This window comes from Mesoplodon bidens (assembly GCF_964165515.1).
Source record: "Mesoplodon bidens genome assembly, chromosome: 10".
NCBI classification, from domain to species: Eukaryota; Metazoa; Chordata; class Mammalia; order Artiodactyla; family Ziphiidae; genus Mesoplodon; species Mesoplodon bidens.
The window spans coordinates 2,649,538-2,673,712 of record NC_138172.1 but is presented as its reverse complement, the minus strand read 5'-3'; the positions used below and the strand labels follow the sequence as shown (position 1 = coordinate 2,673,712).

The 24,175-nt window shown below is 60.0% G+C and overlaps 1 protein-coding gene across 1 annotated transcript in view; it reads left to right on the top strand.

The window, feature by feature from the left end:
• Positions 1-22,080, top strand: part of NUP210 (nucleoporin 210) — a 100,856-nt gene extending 78,776 nt beyond the window's left edge. The window contains exons 26-40 of the mRNA XM_081246205.1: positions 206-286; positions 1,300-1,431; positions 2,623-2,781; positions 5,489-5,580; positions 7,158-7,332; positions 8,688-8,863; positions 10,798-11,018; positions 12,218-12,354; positions 14,704-14,827; positions 15,761-15,907; positions 17,534-17,784; positions 18,880-19,096; positions 19,306-19,401; positions 19,482-19,565; positions 20,747-22,080. Coding sequence (XP_081102331.1) covers positions 206-286; positions 1,300-1,431; positions 2,623-2,781; positions 5,489-5,580; positions 7,158-7,332; positions 8,688-8,863; positions 10,798-11,018; positions 12,218-12,354; positions 14,704-14,827; positions 15,761-15,907; positions 17,534-17,784; positions 18,880-19,096; positions 19,306-19,401; positions 19,482-19,565; positions 20,747-20,847 — 2,193 coding nt within the window. The 3' untranslated portion in view covers positions 20,848-22,080. The remainder of the gene's footprint in view (positions 1-205; positions 287-1,299; positions 1,432-2,622; positions 2,782-5,488; positions 5,581-7,157; positions 7,333-8,687; positions 8,864-10,797; positions 11,019-12,217; positions 12,355-14,703; positions 14,828-15,760; positions 15,908-17,533; positions 17,785-18,879; positions 19,097-19,305; positions 19,402-19,481; positions 19,566-20,746) is intronic.
• Positions 22,081-24,175: the final 2,095 nt, after the last annotated feature.

Genomic DNA, 24,175 nt, shown 5'->3' with positions numbered 1-24,175 from the left:
CAGCCAGGTCCAGGTGGGGCGAGCCACCCACAAAGCCAGGCCTCCTAGGGAAGAGGAACGTCATGGGTGCCTTCTGGCCACGTGGCTCTGCGCTGGCCTTGGCAGGAGCCTCCTTCCTTGGGGAGGGTGTCCCTTCCTGAAATTCCCGTCACTAGCACACAGCGCCTACGCACAGTCAGCCTGAGCCCCAAAGCCCTTTTCCTAGGATCTCGTGGAGGTGGAGGTGTTGCTGCTCCAGGCTGTGAGGATCCGTGCCCCCATCACTCGGATGAGGACGGGGACCCAGGTGAGGCGGGAACCTCTCCAGGCCCTCCTGTCGGACCTCTCGGAGCGGCCTCTTGGCCAGGGTCAGGCCCTGAGCTCTGCTTCAGGATGAGCTTGGGGCTGCTGGCCGGACGCCGTTCCCTCTGCTGGGACAGTTCTCCATGCCCTTCACCTGCTGGACCCTGTTTACCCGGGGGTCCGGCTTCACTCCCCTGCCTTTCCTGCTGCAGCCCAAGGGCTCCCTGCCATTGTCCCCAATGGTGCCATCTCCTCTCACACACGGCGCTTACGCCTGTCGCCCCGTGTGGGTGCCGTCAGCAGGTGGTGCCTGTGTCTCCACCAGTCTATTGCCCTCCCACACCTAGAATAGCACCTGGCACCTCGCCGGAGCCGGTGTTTGCATGGTGCATACCTTTCTCGGTGCTTTCTGTGTTTTAGTCCACATGGTGCACATAACAGCCCCGAGAGGTAGCTCCGGGGTCATGTCCGTGTCACAGAGGAGGAGGTGCGCACGTGGCAGGCTTAGGGTGTCTGCGCAGCTGGTCGGCGGCGGGACGGGGCGCCGACCCACATCCTGGCTCAGGTCCGTCCCCGCCTTTTGTTGCATCACCTCCACGTGCTCCCTCTGGTCGGCGCTCGGTCAATTCAGATTGTCGGAGACTGAGTCCACCCCTTGTGAGCAGGGACCCCCGCTAGACTGAGACAGAGGGGAGCAGGGTAAGCTGTGCGGCAGGGGCTGGGGGCGCTGCAGGTGCCCAGGGCTGGAGGCGGTTGTTCAGGAATGGGGTCTCCCGGCCGAGCTGCGATAGCCCACGGCCCCAGAAGGACGGGAGGGCGGGGCTGGCGCTGTGTTCCGCTCAGTCCTTTGCTGTTTCGTCAGGCCTCCCGGGACCTATGCTGCGCCTGCCACTGCTTAGGGAGGAATTGGGTGCGGCTCCCGTTGCCCCACGGAGACGGGGAAGTGCCCCAAGCGTCCGGGGGGTGGGGCTGCGGCTGCTGGATCCTGGCGGTCATGGGCCTGGCTTCTCCCCGCAGATGCCTGTCTACGTCACCGGGATCACCAACAACCAGAACCCTTTCTCCTTCGGCAATGCCGTGCCGGGCCTGACCTTCCACTGGTCTGTCACCAAGCGAGACATCTTGGACGTCCGGGGGCGGCACCACGAGGTACCTGCCCCCCCCAAAGTCCCCCGTCTCCATCCCGGACAGTGTTGGGGTGGGAGGGTTCTCACCACGTGTCTTGCGCTTCACGCCCTCTCGCGGCTCCCCGACTCCTTCTCCCAAGGCTGCGGCCACACTGTCCCTCCCCGGTGTCCCTGCCGGCCTCTCAGTCTTGCTCATGTCCAGGATCCCGGCCGCCCAGCTCCCCCCTCGCGGTTCCCAGGACAGTCCGCAGCCTTTTCATTTTAAGCCCATTCTTGCCGACCACTGCGCTGCACAGGGGCTTAGTGACCTGTTAGCGGAAGGCAGCAAAAACGATAGCCTGGTGGGGACGTCACAGAAGTTCCAGAACATCTCGGGGTCCTTGTTGGGGTCCCCAGTCTGTAGCTTCTGACCCCCTTTCCGAGATGACGCCTGGCAGCCCTGGGGTTTTCTCCAGGTTTATCCCAGGACCCCACCCCTGTCCCCTTAGGCCTCCCTAGGGGGTCCCCGGCCCCTCCCTAAGTCTCAGCTGGAGAGAACGTGCTGCCCCCGTTTGTATGAGCTGGAGCCCATGCGTGAGGAGGGGGGACGCGCCCAGGGTCGCCCAGCCAGTGGGCTATGGGCCGGGTGCCGGCCCTGGTGACTACAGGCTGCCACCCCGGGTGGGCCTTGGTCACCCAGGACCCAAGTGGGGTTGGTGCCGGGGGTTTCTTCTTGTCTTATCCGTGGACGGGGGGGAGGGGGCCAGGCATAGGATGGGGGTCTCCTGGAGGCTGCCTGAAGCTCATCTAGTGCAGGACGAGGGCCTCCCCCCGACCCTATGGGACCAGAGTCCTGTCCCCAGACTGTTCCCGTGGTACCCGGACGTGTGACTTTTTCACAGATAGCCCACGACGGGGGCTCTGGGGGGGAACACCCCAAGTCTAACATCTTCTCGGTGATTCGCCTGACCTCCCGCACAGTCGAGGCCCTGAGAAGTCCTGTGTGAGAACGCTGGTTGGCCTAGCCTCTTCCACAGGCTGCTGTGAACAACGTGCATCGCAGCATGGGGTGCCCTGCGCTCGTGCTGGGGTGGGTGGCCACGGGCTGCAGCCCCCAGTTAGCAGGCCCTGACGGGGCTGGAAGGCAGCAGGATGAGAGCAGGCAGGCAGTGCGGGGAGTCTGGGGCTCCTGTCCGGCTCTGCCCTTTAGGGACACTTTTGACATCTGTCGCAGGCATCGCTCCGGTTGCCGTCGCAGTACAACTTTGCCATGAACGTGCACGGCCGGGTGAAGGGCCGCACTGGGCTGAGGGTGGTGGTCAAGGCCCTGGACCCCACAGCCGGGCAGCTGCTGGGCCTCGCCAAAGAGCTCTCTGACGAAATCCAAATCCAGGTAAAGGACAAGTGGGCAGAAGCCACCGTTAGCGGGAGAGCAAAGGCCAACCCAGCAGCCCTGCTCCTCCCAGGGGCCATGTGGGCACGTGTCAGGGGGCTGGGGGTTGGGGCTGGGGGTATGAGGTGCTGTGGGAACCCAGAGATGGGGTGACCCAGGGCTTCACGGATGGGGGACGTTTCAGGCTTGGGGGACCTGGCATGTGCACAGGGCTGAAGGTCTGAAGTAGCTTGATGTGCTCCCAGAATAGCAGATAATTCTGAGCTCAGAGTCTGGGGTGCCTTCTTGGGGGAAAAGCCTGGAAAATTGTCTGAGCCGGGCATTCATTTAGTTGTCTGTATATTTCACAAACATGTGGCGCACTTAGCAGAAGCAGACACACTCTCCCCACTTCCCAGGCCGGCTCCTACAGAGCCTGCAGGGCAGGAGCTGCAGGTGTGGCTGCCCTAGATGAGCCCGCAGCCCCGGGGGTGAAATGTCCCTGCGGGTCCCAGGGAGCGGGCAGCAGAGGGTCCTGAACGGCCTCGAGGGATGTGCCCTGGAAGACAGAGGGTGCGACCCATCGTTCACTGATGGAAACCGAGCCTCAGGACGGGAGGTGGCCTGCACAGAGCCCCTCGAGGGGGCACCCAGCAGGACTCGAACCAGGCAGGACCGGAGCCCAGCCACCCCTGTCCAGCCCAGGGCTCAACCCACGTCTCTCTCTACCACCCCTGCCCGCTCTGGGCCCCTCTGTAAAAACAACGAAGAGCATTTTTAGCTTCAGGGACCCCATTCTGCTAATCTGGGACTCAGTAATGTCTGGGTTCCCCTAAATTGAAAAGAAAAACTGATAGCAGCCCCTAAGTATCATGAGAAAAGAAATGGGTTCAAGCCCCCTCTTCAGGAAGGAGCAAACCATTTCTAAACCAGGCACGTACCTCATTAGGGGCAAAGAAGCAGATTTCAAAGAGAGAAACGCCTGTCTGCCAACCCCCCTCACCCCTGCCTGCACAGGCACACAGGCACACACACAGATACACAGACACGCACACATACACACGCAGGCACACACAGGCACACAGACACACAAACACAGACATGCACACATACACACACAGACAAATACACACATAGAAACACACAAATACATGCTCTTCCTAGCTGAAAACAAAACGAAGCAAGTTCTGACACCTATCCTGAAATTAAAGACAGGGCTTTGCAGCTGCCAAATTCTGTGACCTCAGTCAGGTCATCTAACCTCTCTGCGCCTCGGTGTCCCTGGCTGACGGCAGATGGGTTTTGAGTACATCAGAAACTTAGAGACGCTGCGTCCAGCCCACAGAGGTGTTAAATTTGGCTCATTCGGTGCTTTGAAACAATTTTTATTTGTTGCCAACATTTAAAAATAGGAAGATTTTGTCTAAATGCCCAATATGAATACATGGCATGATGCCACACGGCAAAACTAGCAAGAGATAAGGGCCAGCCTCCCATTGATAGAGACGTGCCCCCCAGTATCACAGGCCCCCCAGCCCCCATCGTCTCCCTGGCACCGAGGCCATTCACCATGGTGCTGGCAATGGTGCTTTTCTGCCGGTCACATAATAGGAGAGGAAGGTCTCCCTTGTACCTTCATCTCCATCTCAAGAGGGACCACAGAGGTCCATGCCTAAGAAAAGTGGGAGGGGACTTGTGTGTGCGTGTATTTCCTGCGAGATACGTAATCAGTGAGGCAGCTTCACTCTGGATGCCGCCTGCCTGGCAGAAGTGCTCACGTGACTCCAGAACCCGGTCTGGCTCCCAAGGCCATGCTCCGTGCCCTGTCAGGAAGCACTGCTACTCCATCGTGTCTCACGAATCCCCCAGCTCTGTGAGACAAGCGTGGCAAGGATGATTACTTCTAGACCCTTTTTACAGATGAGGAAATCGAGGTTGAGTGTATGGTCAGAACATGGTGGTGCGCAGAGGGCGGGGAGTCAGGCCAGTTTCCTCTTGGAAAATCATCCATCAGTTCAGATGATTTTAGACACAGGCCCTTAGGAGCATCCAACTGGTCTGATCGAAGCAGAAGCCAGCGGGGAGCCAAAGCTGTGCTTGGCATCTAGGCTCGGATGCCAAGCACACCAGCAGCCCTGAGGGTCCCTGGAGATAGGTCCCTGAAGGGTGCTGGGCGTGTCAGGCTGCGTGCAGAGAGGGGTCTGGAGCCCCGTGGCAGGATTAGAGTCCATCTGACATCATCAGGTGTATCGGCTGCTGGCCTGAGGTCACCAGGCACCCCGTACCAGGTCTGTGCGGATCCTGCTTGAGCCTGGCAGGATAGAGGATGAGAGGCAGGGCTGAGGGGGTGGATCTCGGAGGGGCACGTAAGGAACAGCATGTCTCTCTGAGAGGCGAATTGAGAGCTTTCTCCAGGCTCCGTCCTGGCAGCATCAGCAAGCAGGACCTTAGACCCTGTCACTCTGCTGCTTTCCACACACATATGTCCCGAGAGCTCAGAGGAGGCCCGTGCTTCTGTGAAGCAGCCCCGGGGGCTTCACCAGCACAGGGTGAAGGAGGAGGATGCCCCTCCTCACCATGCCTTCGGCCTCTTAAAGCTCAGCCCTTACCACCACATCACCAGCTGCATGACAGGTTCTGGCACCGGGCTCTCTCACCCCTGGGAGACAAGCAGACCCTGGACATAGTTCCGGGGGTCACAGGAAACAAAACTCCCCCTCTCTTCCAGGTGTTTGAAAAGCTGCGGCTGCTGAACCCTGAAATAGAAGCAGAACACGTGTTAATGTCGCCCAACTCATTTGTCAAGCTCCAGACAAACAGGTACATGACTCAACACGGCTTCATCCAGGTTGTGAAGCTGTGCTCACATCCGACGGCTCATTTGTCGAAGTCGTCAGGAGCCGTGGGTGCCTCGGGCGAGCTGCACCTCCCTCCTGGTGTCATGCCGGAAGCGGGTGCGACCTCTGCCCTCCTCCCCCGTCACTGTGGACGTCCCCTGCTCGTCTGCAGCATCTCCCCATGGGCCCCTCTTCTCCCTGTGGCCCAGAACCTGTCACGCTTTCTGCGGACATCCACTGCTTCAAAGGGGGAAACGTGCCAGCTTGGAGGTGTTCAGTTTCTCGAATGCCCCTGTGTCTTCGAGACTTGCTGTTCCGTGTAGTCTAGGAGCCGGGGCATCACCTGGGGGTTCGTGAAAATGTGGATCTCGGCCCCTGCTGGGTGGTGGGGACATGCATGAACGCAGAGAAGCGGGGTTTTGAAACCCGCCTGCAAACCTGCCTCCTGCCCGGCATTCTGAGACGATGCTTTGGGTAGTGATGCCTTGTGTGTGAACTGCGGGTGCATAGTTGGGCATTGTAAGGACCACTGGAGAAACACACAGACGCGGGGGATGCACAGCCAAAAGTGTCACCTCCCGGCTCCGTGCAGGGCTCTAGGTCAGAGGTGGGTGACAGCCGTGCCCTTGAGTCCAGGGGGTAAGAGGGCAGTGTAGAGAGAGAAGGGCTGTAATGAAACGAGGTATAGTGTTGAAGCCACAGCCCAAAGGAAAGCCTTCCATGCGGGGATCTGGGGAGGCACGCCCCCAGTGGACATGCTGGAGCTGGGACTTAAAGGATGCATCGGAGGTTAAGAGGCTGGGGTTGATGAGGGAGGAGAAGTTTGAGGCAGAAGCAATGACATTTGCTTAAAGTCATCTGCGGAGGGTTTGTGGGGCTGCGGCACAGAGAGAGGGTGAGCGGGGGCCAGGCCTGGGAGGCTTTTCCTTCCTTTCTTTCCTTATAACGTCAATGAATATGTAAAAGAGCATAAAATACTGCATAATCTGTCTTCTCCCCAGTGCATATTGTCAGTACTTTTCCAAACCACGTTCTTAGCAAGTGGCCTTATCCAGTTACTGGCCCTTGGAAATAGGACAGGGCAGGGCCATAACTCCCATTTCACAGTTGAAGCCGAGGCCGAGAGAGGGGACACATGTGCCTAAAGATGCACAGTTGTCAGCGGGCTGTTGGGTCTGCCTTTGGGCTCCATCCAGCTCAGAGCCCCAGCCTCTTCCCGCTGCACCAGGCTGCCTTATTTCAGCAAACTGAAGACAGTTGACCACGGAAGGGTCTTTGACAGCAAGCGTCTGTGCTGCTGAGGGGACCCTCAGCTCCCGCATCCTTCCCTCCCACTGACCAGCTCGTGGAAGGTGCCGCTCTCCTTGGAACCCTTGGTTTTACAAATTAGGTATCCCGTTGGCAACTGACGAGCTGCAGCAGGCTGTGCACAGGGTCCTGGTGCACGGCAGGGCTGAGGTTGGGCCTCTTCTCATGGGAGCAGCGGGACTCCCAAACCCCGGGCCCCTTGCTGTGACACTCCTGCTGTCTGCGAACACGGGTCTGGTTTGTTTTCCGAAGGGATGGCGCCGCCTCTCTGAGCTATCATGTCCTGGACGGTCCCGAGAAGGTTCCCATCGTGCACGTTGATGAGAAAGGCTTCCTGGTGTCGGGGTCCATGATCGGGACATCCACGGTCGAAGTGACCGCCCAAGAGGCCTTTGGGGCCAACCAGACCATCATCGTGGCTGTCAAGGTAGGATCACGTCCGCCTCCTTTTTGGAGTGATAAAATCAGCAGTACTGTTTTCCCCTTGCAGGTGTGTAAGTGAATATACTCACCTTCCAGCCAAGAAATTGTCTGGAAGAGTTTATTAAAGGTCCTAGGTGAGAAACTGCAGCATCTTCTGGATGTTGGAGCCGAAGATCCTTGGAGATGATTGATGGCAATGACCTCGTCTCATAGATGGGGAAACTGAGGCCCAGAGAGGTCCGTGGTTTTCTGGGACTGGCCCTCCAGTGTCCTGACCAGTCAGCAGTGAATGTGTGCTGGCTCTTGACCCAGAAACCATTACATTACAGACGGCACCTCGTAGGATGAGGTGACCTGTCATACAGGCAAGGAGACCGAGACTCAAGAGTGTCACACAGTAATTGAGAGTCAGGCTCTGGGTTCTAGCCCACGTCGGCCTGGCCCGGTCGGTGTCCTCCAGTCCCGGCCAGCACTCCTGTGTCCCCTTGCCATTCTGTGCTCCTCAGAGACAGGACTTTCTCCTTGGGCGTCCCTGGGTCGGGTCCTGGGGTTTATCCTGGACAGAGTTTTCTTTGCGCAACTGATCCTCAGTGACAGAGAAAACACACGACCACTGTAATATTTAGATTTTGCTTGGGTCGTGGGCCTATTTCCTTCCTGACATCTTTTTGTTTCAAGATGGGTGTCTAGCAGGGAACCCTCCACCCTAGTTTCGAGTAAGTGAAAGTGACTGACCACCCATCGTGTGTCCACAAATAGTATTGAGCGCCAGCTCTGTGCCGGTCACTGCACCCCTGATCTTTGTCAAAGAAATTGGGTTTTTTGGGGGCTGGCTTTTTGGCCAGGATGGATTTTACCTGGAGTCAGAGAACCACGTCTGCTCTCTCAAGAGCTTGCGCTCTAGGGCTCCCGAAACCCATCGTCCCCTCCTTTTCCCGTCTCCCCTTCAAATGGGGCATCTGCTCCTGGCAGCTCTGTAGCGTACGGAGGTCCCCAGGCAACGCTGCCCCTGCAGTCCGAGCGGGCATTGTTTCTACTTTAAATGCCCGGAGAGCCAGGTCCTCCAAAGAAGCTGAGCAGTCAAAGCCCAGAGGATATTTTTGCAACGTGAATAATGATCTAATTTTTCACAGTCATGGCTTTTGACTCTTGTGGGTCGGGTTTCTTGAGAGCGAGACCGGCCGCCAGGCAAGGAGGTGCCGACGTCGCGGGCTGAGCCGGTCTCTCCATGACCCCAAGTCGGTCCAGCCCCCATGCCTCCTGAGACGGTGACTGGCTAGGGCCAGGTGTTCTCGGGAGGGGGCTCTTCAGAGAGGTGTTCCTGGCGCAGTTGTCACTGCCCTTGCTCACTGTCCCCAGGTGTCCCCTGTTTCCTACCTGAGGATCTCCATGAGCCCTGCCCTGCACACCCAGAACAAGGAGGCTCTGGCGGCCCTGCCCCTGGGAGTGACCGTGACCTTCACCGTCCACTTCCACGACAGCTCCGGAGATATCTTCCATGCTCACAACTCTGTCCTCAACTTTGCAACTAACAGGTAGAGGGTGGGCCCCCCTCGTTCCCCACATGAAGTCACGTCTCGATCAGACCCAGATCTGATTCACGCAGGGGACTGATGACCACACGGAGAGGCCAGCACCACCGAGGGGAGAGTTTGTTAGTCACGGTTCGCAAGAGCAGGGGGTGCGCCTTGCTCGCAGGGCCACGGGGGAAGCACCAGGCTCGGCCAGGCATCAGGAGCAAGGAGAGGCGTGGCTGAGAGTCTTCATTACCAGAAGGACTGCAATCATTCAGCAGAGGTGTCCCCCCAGTGGGCAGGAAGCAAAACCCAGATGTTGGGGTTTGTCATAAGATCTTGTGCAGCCATGAAGGCTGGGCTGCAGGGGAGGTGCATACAGCCCTGGTCGCTGGCCTGGCCCTGTGGTCAGTGGATGGAGAGCACCAGTTATACCTGCTACAAAAGCTGGTCAGAGACGTCACACACCTTCCAACGCTGAGGCCCTTCTGCGTGCCATCTCGCCGACTCCTCGCTGTCACCCGTTCGTAGAGGCCCAAGAGGTCAAGCCACTTGTGCAGGGCCACACAGCCAGGAAGTGGGGTTTGAATACCACGTCCCATTGGGCTCCAAGGGCAGTTCTTTTTGGCTGATGCTTCTGAGATACAAATGCAGCCTCAGGCCTAATGTGAGGAGAGAGGGTGTGGTCTCCAGGAGAGAGAGCTGTGGCCTCAGGCTAGACCTGCCCACATGTCTGAGTCTACTGGAGCATTGGTTCTCAAAGTGTGGTCCCCAGACCAGCATCATTACCACCGCCTGGGACACTTAAAAATGCACATTCTCGGGGCCCAACCATCTGGGCTGTAACGAGGCCTTCAGGTGATTCTAAAGGTTAGGAACCGTTGTCCTGGGGGACGCAGACCAAGCTAAGAGCAGGAGAGAGGAGCCCCAGACCTAGGAGGAAGGAGTAGCGCTCCAGAGAGTCCTCTTTGGGCGCAGAAGGTCATGTCCCGGTGTTGGTGACCATTGCAGCTTGGGCTTCCCGTGGGCCGTGGAGCAGATGTGTCCCCTGTGGCTGAACACACCCAGGCCCGGGCCCTGGGAGAGCGGGGTTTGGAGTTGGGCCCTGTTCAAGCCAGGCTTGGCCCTTTATGGGGCCCGTGAGCTTGGGCGGGTCACCCTTCCAGGCCGCTGTGTCCACACCTGTCACGTGGAGAACGTGACCTAGTCCCCGGGGCCACCAACTGAGGCTGTGGTTGCCAGGGCCTCTGGCATGCCATGGCGCTCTGTGCACACAGCAGGGCATCTGCCCGTCTGGGGAGAAGGCTGCCCTGGAGGGAACAGAGGCCCATGTCCAGCCCCCCTGCTCCCCTGCAGAAGTCACACGGGCCTTCTGTGGCAGGGAACATCCGTCTCCAAGAGAGTGGTCAGGGCTTGGGGATGTGGGGAGGAAGGCAGCGGAGCAGAGACCCTGACCCTCCCCCTGCCCAGCCAGCCGTCCATCCAGCCCTGCGGGGGCTGCCGTCACTGAGTGCCCCCCGTGTGCCCATGTGCCGGCTGCTGGCCTAAGCCCTTTCCAGCTGCTGACCGGGTTTGCGGCTCACGTCAAGCCTGTGACGGTACATTGTCAGCCCCACTCGGCAGATGAGGAAGTGGGCAGGGGCGATGTCACTGGTCCCAGTAACACGGCAGAAGGCAGCCTGTGCCTCCCCGAGTGTCCTGGTTCCCTACTGGGAAGGGATGGGAGCACAGGGTACATCACTTTCCTCTGGGGGGATGGTGACGCTGGCCATCCTGTCTGGGCTGTGGGTCCCCCTGCCACACCCGGGTGGTGGGTGAATCAGGTCGGTGTGGCCTGTGGGTCCCTCACCCGGGTGACATCAGGGTACAGTGGGCAGGTGTGGGGGCCCTTCGCTGGCTCCTCCCTCAGAGCTGGGGCCTCTCCCGAGACTGAGAGTCACGTCTCCTGTGCCCAGGGACGAGTTTGTGCAGATCGGGAAGGGCGCCACCAACAACACCTGCGTGGTCCGTGCGGTCAGCGTGGGCCTGACACTGCTCAGAGCGTGGGACGCAGCGCACGGCGGCCTCTCCGACTTCGTCCCGCTGCCTGTCCTGCAGGCCATCTCCCCCGAGCTGTCCGGAGCAGTGGTGGTGGGGGACGTCCTCTGTCTGGCCACGGTTCTGGTCAGCCTGGAAGGTACGAGAGATTCTGGCCGAGGGAGCCATCTCTGTGGTTGGGAGGTGGGACGGGGCTCTCAGCGTGCTGTGACAGGTGTGCACATGGAGCTCGGTGACGTTCTAGAGCGGGCATCGGAAAACTGCTGCCCCGGCCAGAGCCAGCCTGCCGTCTCTTTCTGCAACAGGCTGTTATTGGTGCTGGGCCACACCCCTCCATCTCCGTGTCATCAGTGGCCGTTTTCACGCTGCATCTGCTGGGCCCAGTGGTGGCATCAGAGACCCTTGGGCCCACACAGCCCCAAAGACTTACAGTCTGGGCCTCTACAGAGAAGCTTGCCCCCCCCCCCGCTATAAGGGTTTTCCACCCTTGTGGAAACCGTCTACCCCCATAGCCACGAGCCACGGGACCCTGGAAACGTGGCTGGTGCAGCTGAGGAGCTGACTGTTCTGTGTTTTGTTTGGTTGTGGTTGTGGCCGTGCCGCATGGCACGTGGGATCATAGTTGCCCTGGTCCTGCGCCCCCTGCGGTGGAAGTGCAGTGTCTTAACTGCTGGACCACCAGGGAAGTCCCTGACTGTTCGGTGTTGATGAGCTTCTTGGCGGGGCTGCTACACGGGCAGGTGCCTCTAGGAGGGAACCTCAGCCAAGGAAGCCGCTAGGCGGTGGGGCGACTGTCCGCACCACCCGTGCATCCACGAGCCACACATGGAGTCATTTACTTAATTTTTTTCCTAATTGGCTCCCTTGTTTTAAACCTAATTAAACTCATTGTAAAAGGAAGTTATACGCTGCCTTTAAAGAAAAGCACGTATTATTTGCCACAAGTAGAATGTGGTTGTTGAATCCTTTCATTGCATTTATCACGTGATCAGAGTGGCTCTTCACTGCGGACCGCCGTCTAGTGACAGCTCAGAGCCTGCCACCGTCTTGTTTGTTCGAAGGGGATTGCTGAGCAGGGTGGGCGGGCAGGGGCGGTGCAGTGGGGAGGCATGCAGTGGGCCGGTCCTGGGGGGCCAGCGCCCGGGTCACCCCAGGGTGGGAAATGACCAAGAGATTCCCAGCAGGGAGGCACTGTGGCCGCACACAGGAGCCGAGCGGTGGGGCAGTGGAGCGTGGGGCTGGGGGCGGCGAGGACACTGCCCAGGTGACCCAGGTGAGACGCGGTGGCTGGAGTGTCAGTCATGGGACAGAGGGGTCACGTGCAGCTTCCCCTCCCAGGCATCCCCGGGACCTGGAGCTCATCAGCCCGCAGCATCCTCCATGTTGACCCCAAGACGGGCGTGGCCGTGGCCCGGGAAGCGGGATCTGTGACCGTTTACTACGAGCTCGCCGGGCACCTGAAGACCTACAAGGAGGTGGGGTTTGGGGGCCTACGTGGCCGAGCCTTTCGGGGTGGAACCCTCAGATTCTGTATTGAGTGATTCCTGTTTGTTAGGGAGAAGGACACTCCAGCACCTCAGGAGGCAGGCGGATGGGGATTCGTGAGCCTGGTCGGGGCAGGTTCCCCCACGCAGGCTGCCGGCTCCCTTGTCCACAGTGGTGGGAGGACGGAGGTGGCCTCCTGGGGGTGATCCCCGCGCCCACACGCTTCGGCTGAGCCCTGGGGGAAGGATTGTCTGCCTGGGCGTCCCCCGGGAGTCGTGGCCGTAGGTGGTCCCACTTAGCAATTTGGCGTCACCGGCAAAGTTAAACTCTCCCAGCAAGTCACCTTTTGAGTCTTTCTGGAGGTGAAAAGAACCGCTCTCTCTTCTGTTTATCTCCAGCTGAGAATGAATCGATGAGCAGAATCTGGCTTCGTTCCACGCGTCTCATTTTTAGAGCAGCGTGTGCCCTGTGGAATCTAGCACTTTAACTTAATAGCGGGTGTGTTTAGTGCTGCGACCCTGCAGTGCGGATGAGCCCAGTGCAGATAGAGGCACCTTGAGACGAATAAAGCAGTGCCCCCCCGACCCCCCAAAAAGCTCCAGAGGGTGGTCGGGCAGGGCTGAGGGAGCTGGCAGAGGAGGGCACTGCACGGGAAAGGCGGGCAGGGTTTGAGAGCCAGCCCTGGGACTGGAACCCGGGGTGTGTGGAAACGGAGGGTAGCTTTGCGATCAGATCATGACAGTGGTTAAGCTCTGGGGCCAGGCTGCCTGGGTTCAAATCCCAGCTGGGCCACTGAGAGGCTGTGTGACCTTGGGTAAGTTACTTGACCTCTCTGTGCCTCGGTTTTCTTACTGGTAAAATGGGGCTAACACTGTTGTGTGGATTAAATGAATCATTAATGTGTGCGAAGCCCTTAGCATGGTACTCAGCACAGAGCACGTGCTCCGTGGGTGTGAGCTGCTGCTGCTGCTGTTCGGGGTAAAGATGTTGAAACTGACGCCAGACACAGTTGGGATTCATCGGAGACTTTTTTAAGGCAAAGAGTGATACAGATCAGAAGTATGTTTGGAAAGATTGCCTGGTGCCTGGCTGAGTCTGAGAGCCTGAGGGAGGGGCCATAGCTGCAGGGTGGCAGTCGGGAGACAGAGGAGGGGCCCTCACTGGCACCCCTGGGGAGGCTGAAACTAAGGGTGGGTTTGGAGAGACTCAGGAGGGAGGGTCACCAGAGCTTGGTGACCGCTTGGAAGTGGGGCTTGGGAGAGGGAGGCCTTGGGGATGAGTCTCCAGGTCTGGCTGGGGCGACGAGGGGGAGGATGGCCCTTTGCAGAGAGGGGAGCACAGAAGGAGGCGCCAGTGTGGGGGGAGGATGACGGGGAGTTTGAGGTGTTCGTAGCTCCTCCAGGTGGGGCTGGTGCTGACGCAGCTGGGCCGGCGCGTCTGGAGCTCAAGCTGGAGACAGCGGAGGGTGGGGTGCCCTGCAGCACAGACGTGGGTCTGAAGCCCTGGGGGTGGCGGGGACACACGGGGCCCACTGGAGCAGGAGGGAGCGGGGCCAGGAGCAGAGGAAGCGGGGGCGCAGGCGACTGCGGTCAGCGTGGAGGGTGACGGGCCGGCCGGCCAGCTCAGCGTCGGCCACGGCTGCGGGGTCTGCGGGAGCTTGGGGAGGAGTGAGACCCCGTCCCTGCTCTCGAGGGACTCACGTGCTGGTGGAAGCAGGCCCGTGGGGGGCAGGAAGTGCTCGGCGCCTGCCCAGAGCCGGAGACGGCCTGACACCGGGAGGCGGTGGCCCGCAGCTGGGCCTGCGCAGCGGAGTGTTGGCCCTGCGGGAGGGTGGAAGGGGTACCCGGCCTAGGAAGGCTCGTCCTGCCTCAGGAAGGTGCTCAGTGGTTAGATGGCAGGGGTGAGCCAGGAGATAACTTGGCGAGATGAGCCTCGGCCGCCACCACTGGGCCGTGTGGGTCTGCATTTTGGTCAGGCTGATTCATTCTGAATAAATGGCAGTGAAGTAAAATGGATCCTTCTCTCTTTGCTGAAAGATTAAGTAACCCAACTGATGTGCAGAGACGCAATCATAACTGACAGGCGAGCCAAAGTCTGCAGCCCGCCCTGACTGCTGCTTCCATTCAGGCCTGGTGTCGCCCTGCCCCGCTGCTGGGGCACCGGCTCCAGGGAGAGTCAGGCCAGCCTGGGGTCTAGTCCGGCTCTGCCCCGTCAGAGCAGGTCACGTAGCCCCGGAGCCTCAGTCCTGTCCCCTGTACCGCAGAGAGGGCAGTGCCTGCGTCCCAGGCGCCGGGCCTGTGTGGTCAGCGCTCAAGGGCCTGCCTCGGCTTCCCCCCCAGATAGTGGTCAGCGTCCCTCAGAGGATCGTGGCCCGGTACACCCGTCCCGTCCAGACCAGCTTCCAGGAGGTTGTGGCCTCCAAAGTGATGGTCACCGTGGGAGACCGGAGCTCTAACCTGAGAGGTAAGGAGTGAGGGGTCGTGTGTCCCGCGTGGGCCCTGCCAGGCTCACGGCCTCGGGCCCTTCTGATGGGGTTTTGCTGCTTTTCCCACTCAAACTCGCTGACTCCGAGGAGGGCATTTAACCCCCGCTGGCCCACCCCTTCCAGCTGTTTAGAAATTCGAGTCCTCCACAGGCAGAAGCAGTGAAGGGATCTTCCTGAAAGCCCAGTGCCGCGAAACTGCCTGTTTCTGGACTGGAGATGCAGTGTCAGCCCGAGGGCACCCAAGTAGAGAAAGCCACTATCCATCCCAGAGAATGTGGCTCAGCAGAGGCCTCGCCGCCGATTTTGATTTTCGTAATTACCTCTCCCAAGTCATGCATAGAACGTTCGACCTCATCCCCTGCCTGTGACCGCCCTGGACAGCAGCTGCCAGAAATAAACGCATCAATACAGGCTGTTTTTTAAAAACCACTTAACCGGTAGAATTCACTACCACTGGCGTCGTTCTGACGCACCTCTACTGCCTCGGGGTCACCTCTCTCCCTGCTCCAGTGCAAGTGGACAGCACTGTGCCATTGCCCAAACGCTGCTCAGGGTATTTGTGGGGAACTAGTGCCCTCCTGACATCCAGGGATAAATCGCCCGTTTTCCCTGCTGACGGGAGCAGGCGACACGCACTACCGGGCCTGACCTGCTGCCGTGCCCCTGGATGTGGGCTCTGAAAACATGCTGAAATGGCCCATGCTACAGGATGCCCCCCATTCCCACATAATGAGTAATTTGTCCTCGGCTTTTATAAACTGCGGCATCATCAGGAGGAATGTGGGCACAGGTCCGGGTCTCGGGCCGGCCAGCCTCCACGTGGCCTGCTCTCATGTCCTCGTGCTGGGGCTCTGCAGGTGGGGGCCTCGGGGGCCGGGGTGTGCGGCCTTCTCACCCCCTCCCTTCTCTAGGTGAGTGCTCCCCCAGCCAGGTGGAAAGCATCGCAGCCCTGCACCCAGAATCCCTCCTTGGCTGCCAGCTACAGTTCAAGCAAGACATCTTCGACTTCCCAGCCCGTGAGGTTTTCACTGTAGAACCAGAGTTTGACGCTGCCCTGGGTGAGTCTGCGGGGTTTGGAAGTGAACACTGACCTGCGTGGCAGGTTTGCCTGCGGTTCATTCGGCTCACGATGGCCGTCTGTCCAGGGGGCGGCATCTGTCAGGAGCCCGGCCTGAGGACTGATGCCGTCACCCCGGCCCCTGGTTCCCTGCAGCCGCCGGGAGGGGTTGGCATTCCCAGCTGCTCTCAGCAGCCACCTACACCTGGCGGAAAGGACTCGGTTCAGAGTTGGGAACCTGGTTCCAGGCCTTTCCTGCTCTTCTTGGCTCAGAGCCTGCAGGCGAGGAGGCCGCTTCCCTCGTGAAATGGGAGGGGTGGTGCCCTGCTCTGCTGGCGTGACGGGGCTCTGAGAGGGATGGAAAGGCCTTTATTCAACTGGTAGTTGAGGGCATGGGCATCTGTGGAGTGTAACTGCTCCACGGAACTGGTAACCGGAGCCGTGGAACTGGCAGCCAGCACCACGGGCTGGAGCGGCGTGCTGGCCCCATACGTGCGGGCCGAGTGGAGTGACCTGAGTGTCACCGGGTCACTCTAAGAGGAGGGCCACCCCTCACAGGATGCCATGAGTGCTCAGGACAGTCCCTGGGATGAACTTGCACAATGCCCAGCTCATGCACATGCCGAGACGCTGAGTCCCGTGCTCGTGCGACGAGACTGTCGGTGTTGTCGTGAGAGGGTCTGGGGATGACCGTTTGGCATGTTGCTCAGTTCTTTCTAAGAATCCGCTGCCACCAGCCTGCAGCTCCCAGGGGCCAGGCGAGGCCCTCCTCTCCCTGGTTCACTCTGCATCTCTGTCCCTCTGGCAGCAGCACAAAAGCATCCTCAGCACCCAGGCTGCCGTGTGGGATACAGGCGGTGTATCCTGAGGGCACACTGGGTGCAAGACCTGAGCTTGGGGCTTAGCACAGAGTAGGCACTTGGTGGTCCCAGGCCCTGTGGATTCACCAGCACAGCCCCACAAGGGGTGCGATGTTACCCCCACTTGACAAGGGAAACAGAGTCAGCAAGGAAGCCGACTCACCTGGGGGCTCCTGGCTGGTGGTGGGGAGAGAGGAGGAATGGAAGGGACTCACCTAGAGGCACCTGGCTAGTGGGAGCACAGGAGGGACCCCAACCCAGGTATCCTGATTCCTGGATCTGGCGCTTTCCAAGGCACCACTCAGCAGTGTTCATTCGGCTCTTTTACCCACTGTGGGTCAGGCACGGACCCTGAATAGTCCCAACCAGGCCTCCACAGAACTTGCTGCCGCACCTGGGGCGTCAGCAGTACTGGGGCTCAGCCCCACTCACGTACGGCCAGTGTTGGGTCCTGGTATCTGTTCACCATTCCCTCACCCCTGTTCTGAGCCAGACTGGCCAGGCCCTGAAATGCAGAGCTGGACCAGGCATTCCTGCCCTGGGGGAATCCATGAACAGAGGATTCTGAGACAGAGGGGGAGAGCCGGTCACAGAAAGGGTGTCCAAGGTGGGGGGGGCACTGAAGAGGGACTTCCCAGGAGGCCCCTGGAGGAGGGCATGCCTCACCCGGGCTCTGCAGGGTGGGTAGGAGTCCTCCAGGGAGCATGATTAGCCTCAGGGCCTAGGTGGAGCAGAGACGAGGTGGAATAACGCCCTCGTCTCCACAGGCCAGTACCTCTGCTCGGTGACGATGCTCAAGCTTACGGACAAGCAGCTGAAGCACCTGAGCCTGAAGAGGACAGCACTGCTGGTCACTCCCTCCCTCCCAGGCAGCCACTTCTCTGGAGAGCAGGTCGGGGCTGAGGTGCCCTTCAGCCCAGGGCTTTACACTGACCAAGCTGAAATCCTTTTGAGCAACCACTACACCAGCTCCGAGGTCAAGGTCTTTGGTGCCATGGAAGTTCTGGAGAACCTGGAGGTGAGTGGTGACCAGGCAGGAGCCAAGGCCTCAGAGGGGACCAAGAGGCAGGGAGGACCAGCTGGGGTGTGGAAATCCTGGACCACCTCTCTTTAAAATTAAAAATTTTAAGGGAATTCCCTGGTGGTCCAGTGGTTAGGACTCCTCACTTTCACTGCTGAGGACACTCGTTCAGTCCCTCGTCAGGGAACTGAGGTCCTGCAAGCTGCATGGCGCAAAATTAAAGAACTAAAAATTTTTTTAAATGAAGTCCCTTTACCCTTTTCCCCATAGCACTGCTGCTGTCTGTCAGCCCGTAGAATCGTGTGAATGGTCGTGATTGCCCCCGGTCTTCCCCAGCTGGAAGTGACGTATGGGGGGAGGCGCTGAGTGCAGGGCCTGCCTGATACATGGCATCTGCTCAGCGAACGTGTCACGTGCCCATGAATGAATTCAGGGCAGGAGGGCACGCTGACGAGGGGCAGGAAGAAAAGCTCTAACCTCTAACCTATCACTGATCCACTGATGCCGCACACCTGGGGACGATGGTGTCCCCATCTCTGGGCCTGGGTTTCCCCCTCCGTTGAGTGGCGGGCAGGACACCGGTCCTGCGGCCCGGCAGGCCGGGAGGAGGTCAGGGTGATGTGTGAAGGGCTCACTGGCGTCTCCGCCGGCTCCTTCTCTGGTCTCACTGCGGCAAATGTAGCTGAATGTCCTCACAGTGACACGGGGATGACGTCACTGTTGGTGGTGGAGCGCCTGCTGGGCCCCAGGCTGGGCTGCTGGCCACGGGCCACGGACAGAGCTCCTGGCTGCTCCCTTGGGAAGCTGGAGTTTGGTGATCGCTCACGCAGTGCAGCATTTTTTTTAAGGAGCTCTTGATTAGAATTCCATGATACTGATTTGTCCTTTCCCTAAAAATGCCCCAGCATAGACAGCGTGCTTCCCTGAGTTTGCGGATTGCACGCCTGTCAGTTAGAAGTGCCCAGGCCTCCTCACCTGCCTGGGAAGTGGGAACTGGTAGGGTCTGCGCCATCGGCCCGCGGGCCCAGGAGGGCACCTCACGTGTATCAGGCAGACGTGGGGTGTGGCCCTCAGCCCTGACGTCTCTCCCAGGTGAAGTCGGGGTCCCCGGCTGTTCTGGCCTTCGTGAAGGAGAAGTCTCTGGGGCTGCCCAGCTTCGTCACCTACACAGTCGGCATCTCGGACCCCACGGCCGGCAGCCAGGGGCCTCTGTCCACCACCCTGACCGTCTCCAGCCCCACCACTAACCAGGCCATCACCATCCCCGTCACTGTGGCCTTCATGATGGATCGCCGGGGACCTGGTGCTCGTGCGTTACGGGACGGGACACCCACTGGGAGGGACTTGGCAGCAGGGACGGGCAGAGTGCCCCAGGTGGGAGTGGAGCCGCGAGTCGGAAGGCTGCAGGAGCAGAAATGCAGGATGTGTCTCTCACCCGGGGCCCCTCACCCTCTGAGCACGCACACGCCGTGAGGGGCTCCGCGGACGGTTTGGTAACTCTCTTTCCTTGGACCACAGACGGCGCCGGCCTCTTCCAGCACGTCCTGGACTCCTACCAGGTCATGTTCTTCACGCTGTTTGCCCTGATGGCCGGGACTGCGGTCACGATCATAGGTGAGGCGGGCGTGCCGTGTCCCCACCCCCGATTGCCCCCCCGTCCCCACCCCCACTCTAACCACCTGTGCGTCTCGCAGCCTACCACGCGGTCTGCACACCCCGGGAGCCCACCGCACCACCAGCCCTCTCCCCGCGAGCCAGCCCTCGGCACAGCCCGCACTGTGAGTAGCCACCCTGAGGAGTGGACGGCGGGGGAGGGTCCCCAGGTCTCAGAAGGCCTGGCCCTGGGCACGAGCTGCAGCTGGGGTGTGAGGCCCAGAGGGCAGGCCTGGGAGCTGGTGGGGGAACGGGAGCTGGCGGATGCTGGTCCCGGAGGGGCTGGTGCCAGGGAGCCCTGTGTCTGCGAGTGTGCGTGTGGGGCCGGGGTCCCACCCGCTGGGGCTACCGCGAAGGGCTCTCAGCTGGGGCTGGACGGGCTGACTCAGAGATGAGGGTTCTGGGAGGTCCCAATGAGGTGTTTCTTGGATGGAGAAGAATCACTGGACTCATTTCTGTTAATGGTCCACCTGCCTCTGGTGGTTCTGAAGCCCTGGTGACCCTGCACAACCCCAGGGTCTCCTCTCTCTGTGAGTGGTGTCCCCTGAGGCTGTGCAGTATCCAACCTGCACAGCTGTACGTGGCAGCCCTGTGTCTCCGGATTCCCATTCAAGGGTTCTCTCCCTCCGCAAGGAATCCTTGAGGGGGTGTCTACTGACCTATGGGGCCATGGCCTGGCTTCAAGGGCTCCATGGGTTTTTTGAAAGAGGACACAACTGTGTATATAGATTGGTGTTCCTGGGGTGATAAGATCCTACATGCATCCTGGACCCCTAGAATCACAGCCTTCTCTCAGGCCTGCGATGCCCAGGGAAAGCCGTGGACCACTCAGCAGCTCGCTTCCCCATGTCGACTCCGATTCATCATCCAGCTGTCCTTGCAGTGGGCGCTCGTCTTGCTAACTGCGTCCCCCAGCTCGCCCCTCCCCGGTTTGTTGGAGCCACGCCGGGGACTTCGCGTTGCCCCCTGAGCACTCCAGACCCTTCGTACATGTTGGAGTCTGTTTGTGCAGCTTTCTCTGCCCAGATGGACAGGCCCGCTCCCCGTGTGCCCCATGGATGGGACACGGCTGTGGGATCCTGGGACCTGGCAGGCTGTGCGCGCCGGGAGGTCAGGGTCACGGTCCAGGCCGCTGCATGCGCAGCTCAGCAGGCCCCTGTGGGCCTCGTGCGCTGGCCCGGGAGCCAGGGGCATAGCTAGGCAGCAGCCCCTCGGAGCCGTTGTCTGGCGTAGGCCCTGCGGGGTGTGAGGAAGGTAGAGGTCTCCCTCTGGCTCCTTGCTCACCGGGGCTCTCTTCCCACACTAGATGTTCCTGCCTCATCGCCAACGCCTTTCAACGCGCTGCTTCCTGCTCGCAGAGCCAGCCCTCCCTCGGGGCTGTGGAGCCGGGTGTACCCCTCCCACTAGTCAGGAGGGCCAGGACCCCGTGCCTCCACCACCCCGGGGCCGGGCCTGCTGGGTCCAGTCTGGAGCAAGCCCCACCGCCGCCGCCACCCCTCTTCCTGTAACTGTAGTTTAGGCCGTGCTCACGAGCTTGTTCTTATAAGTAGGAGTTTAAGTTTGTTGCCTGGGGGCTTTTGTTGTTGTTGTCTTGTTCTGCTGAGAGTCTCGCAAAGGCAAAGACCTGGACTCATTCCTCAACCCGGTTGTCTGGGGTTTCGGGACGATGTACACTTCGGCTTTTAGTTTCTTGGTCTCTAAGATCGCTCCCTTCTCAGGACCTGGAGCCGGTGGGGGTCTGTGGAGAAGGGGTCTGTGGATGCTGTGGTAGCAGTGGTCTCAGGGAAAAAGGACTTTTTATTGGATTTTTTACTTGCGTGGGTTCTTCCCTCTCTGGAAACTGGACTCTCCCCCTCGTCGGGCTGCTGCTGGGGAATGATTGCAGCGAACAGACACGAGGGACAGGGGCCGCCCCATCCCTGCACAAGTAGCCTCAGGACCGGGGCCAGGGCGCCCGGCTCAGCCTCGGGAGCGCCTGAGACGCCGGGCAGCTGGGAGCTGGGCCTCCTGCCCCCCTCGGGCCACTGTGAGTGGATGGCCATCCTCTGTGGTGCTTTGTTTCCCGAGCGGTGTACTTGGCCTCGGCCCTGGGGGGTCCGGTTCATCCTCCCTCTCCTGGCTTCGCTATCAGCACAGGGACTTCGGAATCGGAGCTGGGAAGTGTCCTTGGCCTGGAGACAGGGACTTTCCTTGTGTTCCACTGTTCCGCCCACGCACAGACCCGTGTTCTCTGCCCCTCCCTCTGTACAAAGCACCTCGCGGATCTGAGCCTCTGCCGCCCCTCGGGACGGCCTCCCTCCGGGCAGCTCCCAGGACGGGCTGGGGAGGGGGCGACTCGGAAAACGCCCTCCTTCCCAGCCCTCGTCCACACAGCAGCTGAGACCTCCAGGACGCGGCTCCTCCTGAGGCCGGGGTGCCGTGCCGCCCCCAGGAAGGGCGGAGCCCGGCAGGCGTGGACCCCGAGCTGCACATGTGAATCTGCCTCAGCCCTTTGGGACTGGGCCGCGCAATTTATTTTTTTAAAGCTGGAGACAGGAAGAATTGTGCCTTGCATATTACTTGAGCTCAAACTGGCAACTTGGATGTAAATAGGCGCATTTCTACTTGGTTTATTTAATAAAGCTCTATATAATTTCTTAAGATGAGCGTGATTATTGCCAGAATCACATGCGTCCTGCCCAGAAGTGACCCAGGCCTGGTGACATTGCTTGCCGTTGTGTGCATTTGGGGAGCGGGTCTGTGTCCTGCCAGCCTCTCTTCTCTGGCCGGACAGCCCAGCCTCCCTCCCACCCCTGAGGGACCAGCAGGCACCAGGGCGGGGTGCCGTGGTGTCTGCCCACAGCTGCCTGCTCAAGGCCCCCAGACAGGCCTTCCCTGTCGGAGGACGTGGCAGCCCTGCCCACACATCGCTGGGGTCACCTAGATGGCCTCTCAGCTCCCCTCCCTCTCCAGCCGTCCCCTTCTCTCTGCAGCTCTGGCTCCACCACCCCACCCCCTGAGACCATCTCCCCGGGTCACCAGCGCTCTGCCTGGCCTCTACAGCCGGACACCGGCCCCATTAGTTAACTGGCGCTGCCTTGCTGGCAGCCCCTCCTCTGTGTCCCCCGGCCCCTCACCCTGTGCCCCTCAGGGTTGGCCCTCCCAGCCCCAGGCCCTGCCTGCGGCCTTCACGGGGCACTCGTGTGGGGTCATCCTGAGTGTCCCGTGGGGCAGGGCCTGGCATCACGTGTCACGGGTGGGAATGGAGGCTTAGAGACAGGTAGCCACCCAAGGTCGCAGGCCACCCAGAGGTGCTGCTGGTGGAGACCAGTTGTCCCTGACGTCACTTGCCGGCCTCCTCAGAGTCTGAGCCCCTGACGAGGAGCTGGGCAAAGAGCAGCCAGAATTTCAATGCAAAATTTGCATTTCCCAGCCCCTTGTGCTGCTAGAAGCCAACATGTGACTACATTTGGGGCCAGAACAGAGCAGCTATGCCCCAGGCAGCTGGTGAAACGGTGCCCTGAAGGGATAGGTGCCCTGTTCACCTCCCGTCCCATCATCGCCAGCTCAGCAGACCCGGTGGGGCTCTGCCTGGCAAGGACAGTCGGGCCACCAGAGTCGCTGGGCCGTCCTTGTGTCCAGCCTGCACCCCAACCCGGGACGGCCTCCCCTGACGCCCAGGCATACGGGCAAGAGTTCTGGGCTTTCTTCTCCCCAGACGTCACTGTCATCTTAAAGCATGTGCTGCTAGAAACAACCAGACCCGGCCAGAGGCGAGGGCGTTCACAAAACCCAGTGACGTGCTTCAGCTTTCTGTTCCCAAACTAACCAAGCAACTTTCACTCTCTAAAGGGTGCCAAAAAATGCTTTTAGCACCATTTAGCGCTAAAATTATAGTATTGCATATAGATTTTTTTTTTCCTCCAGAATTCCTAAGTTTGGCCAGAAAATAACTCTGTGTCTCTCTCTCTGTCTCCCCCTGTTTTTCTGTGTGTGTGTTGGTGTGGGGGGCATACTGGAAATGTTACATCTCGAGGTCTGAAATACCAGCTACGAGACAGCCCAGAACCTGGGCATCCAGGTGGGTGGGAAAGGCATGGAGTTTAGAGATGAGGTGGCCAGGGGTGCAGGCCCCCCGTCTGGGGCTAGAGCGGAATTGTGTTCCCTCCCTGCGCTGCAGTGTTCCCCTGTCTGCATCTGGCCTGCCTGCCACCCTGAGTGGCTCTGGGGGAAGAGGTGGTAGGTGGGCTGCATGCTCTTCCCAGCCCTCAGCCTCCCAGTGCCTCCCCCAGAGGCTGATTGCATTCCCCCCATGGAGGGGGCGCCATGGTCACGTGACTTGCTTTGGCCAACGGAAAGTGGGTGGAAGTGACCACATGTCAGTTCAGAGCCTGCGCTTAAAGAGGCCTCACCAGTTTCTGCTCACCCTCCTTGTCCTTCTGCCGTTGACAGAATAACAGGGGAACCCAGGTAGCTGCTGGCCCCAGGAGGAGGAGAGACATCTAAGAGGGACCTGAGACAAATCTGCCCATCCCAGACCAACTGACCAGCAGACTTGTGACCTTGAGAGTAAATGATGATAGTTACAAACCACTGACTTTGGGGACAGTTTGTTAGGCAGTGTTGTTGCAGCAGTAGGTGACTGATACAAAGCGTGGCATGGATTCTCTTCTGGCTGAGCCCATCAGGGCAGGTTTCTGCCACTTGTCACAGAGTCTGATTGACATGGTTGCAGCCTTGTGGCCCCTTCCCTTCA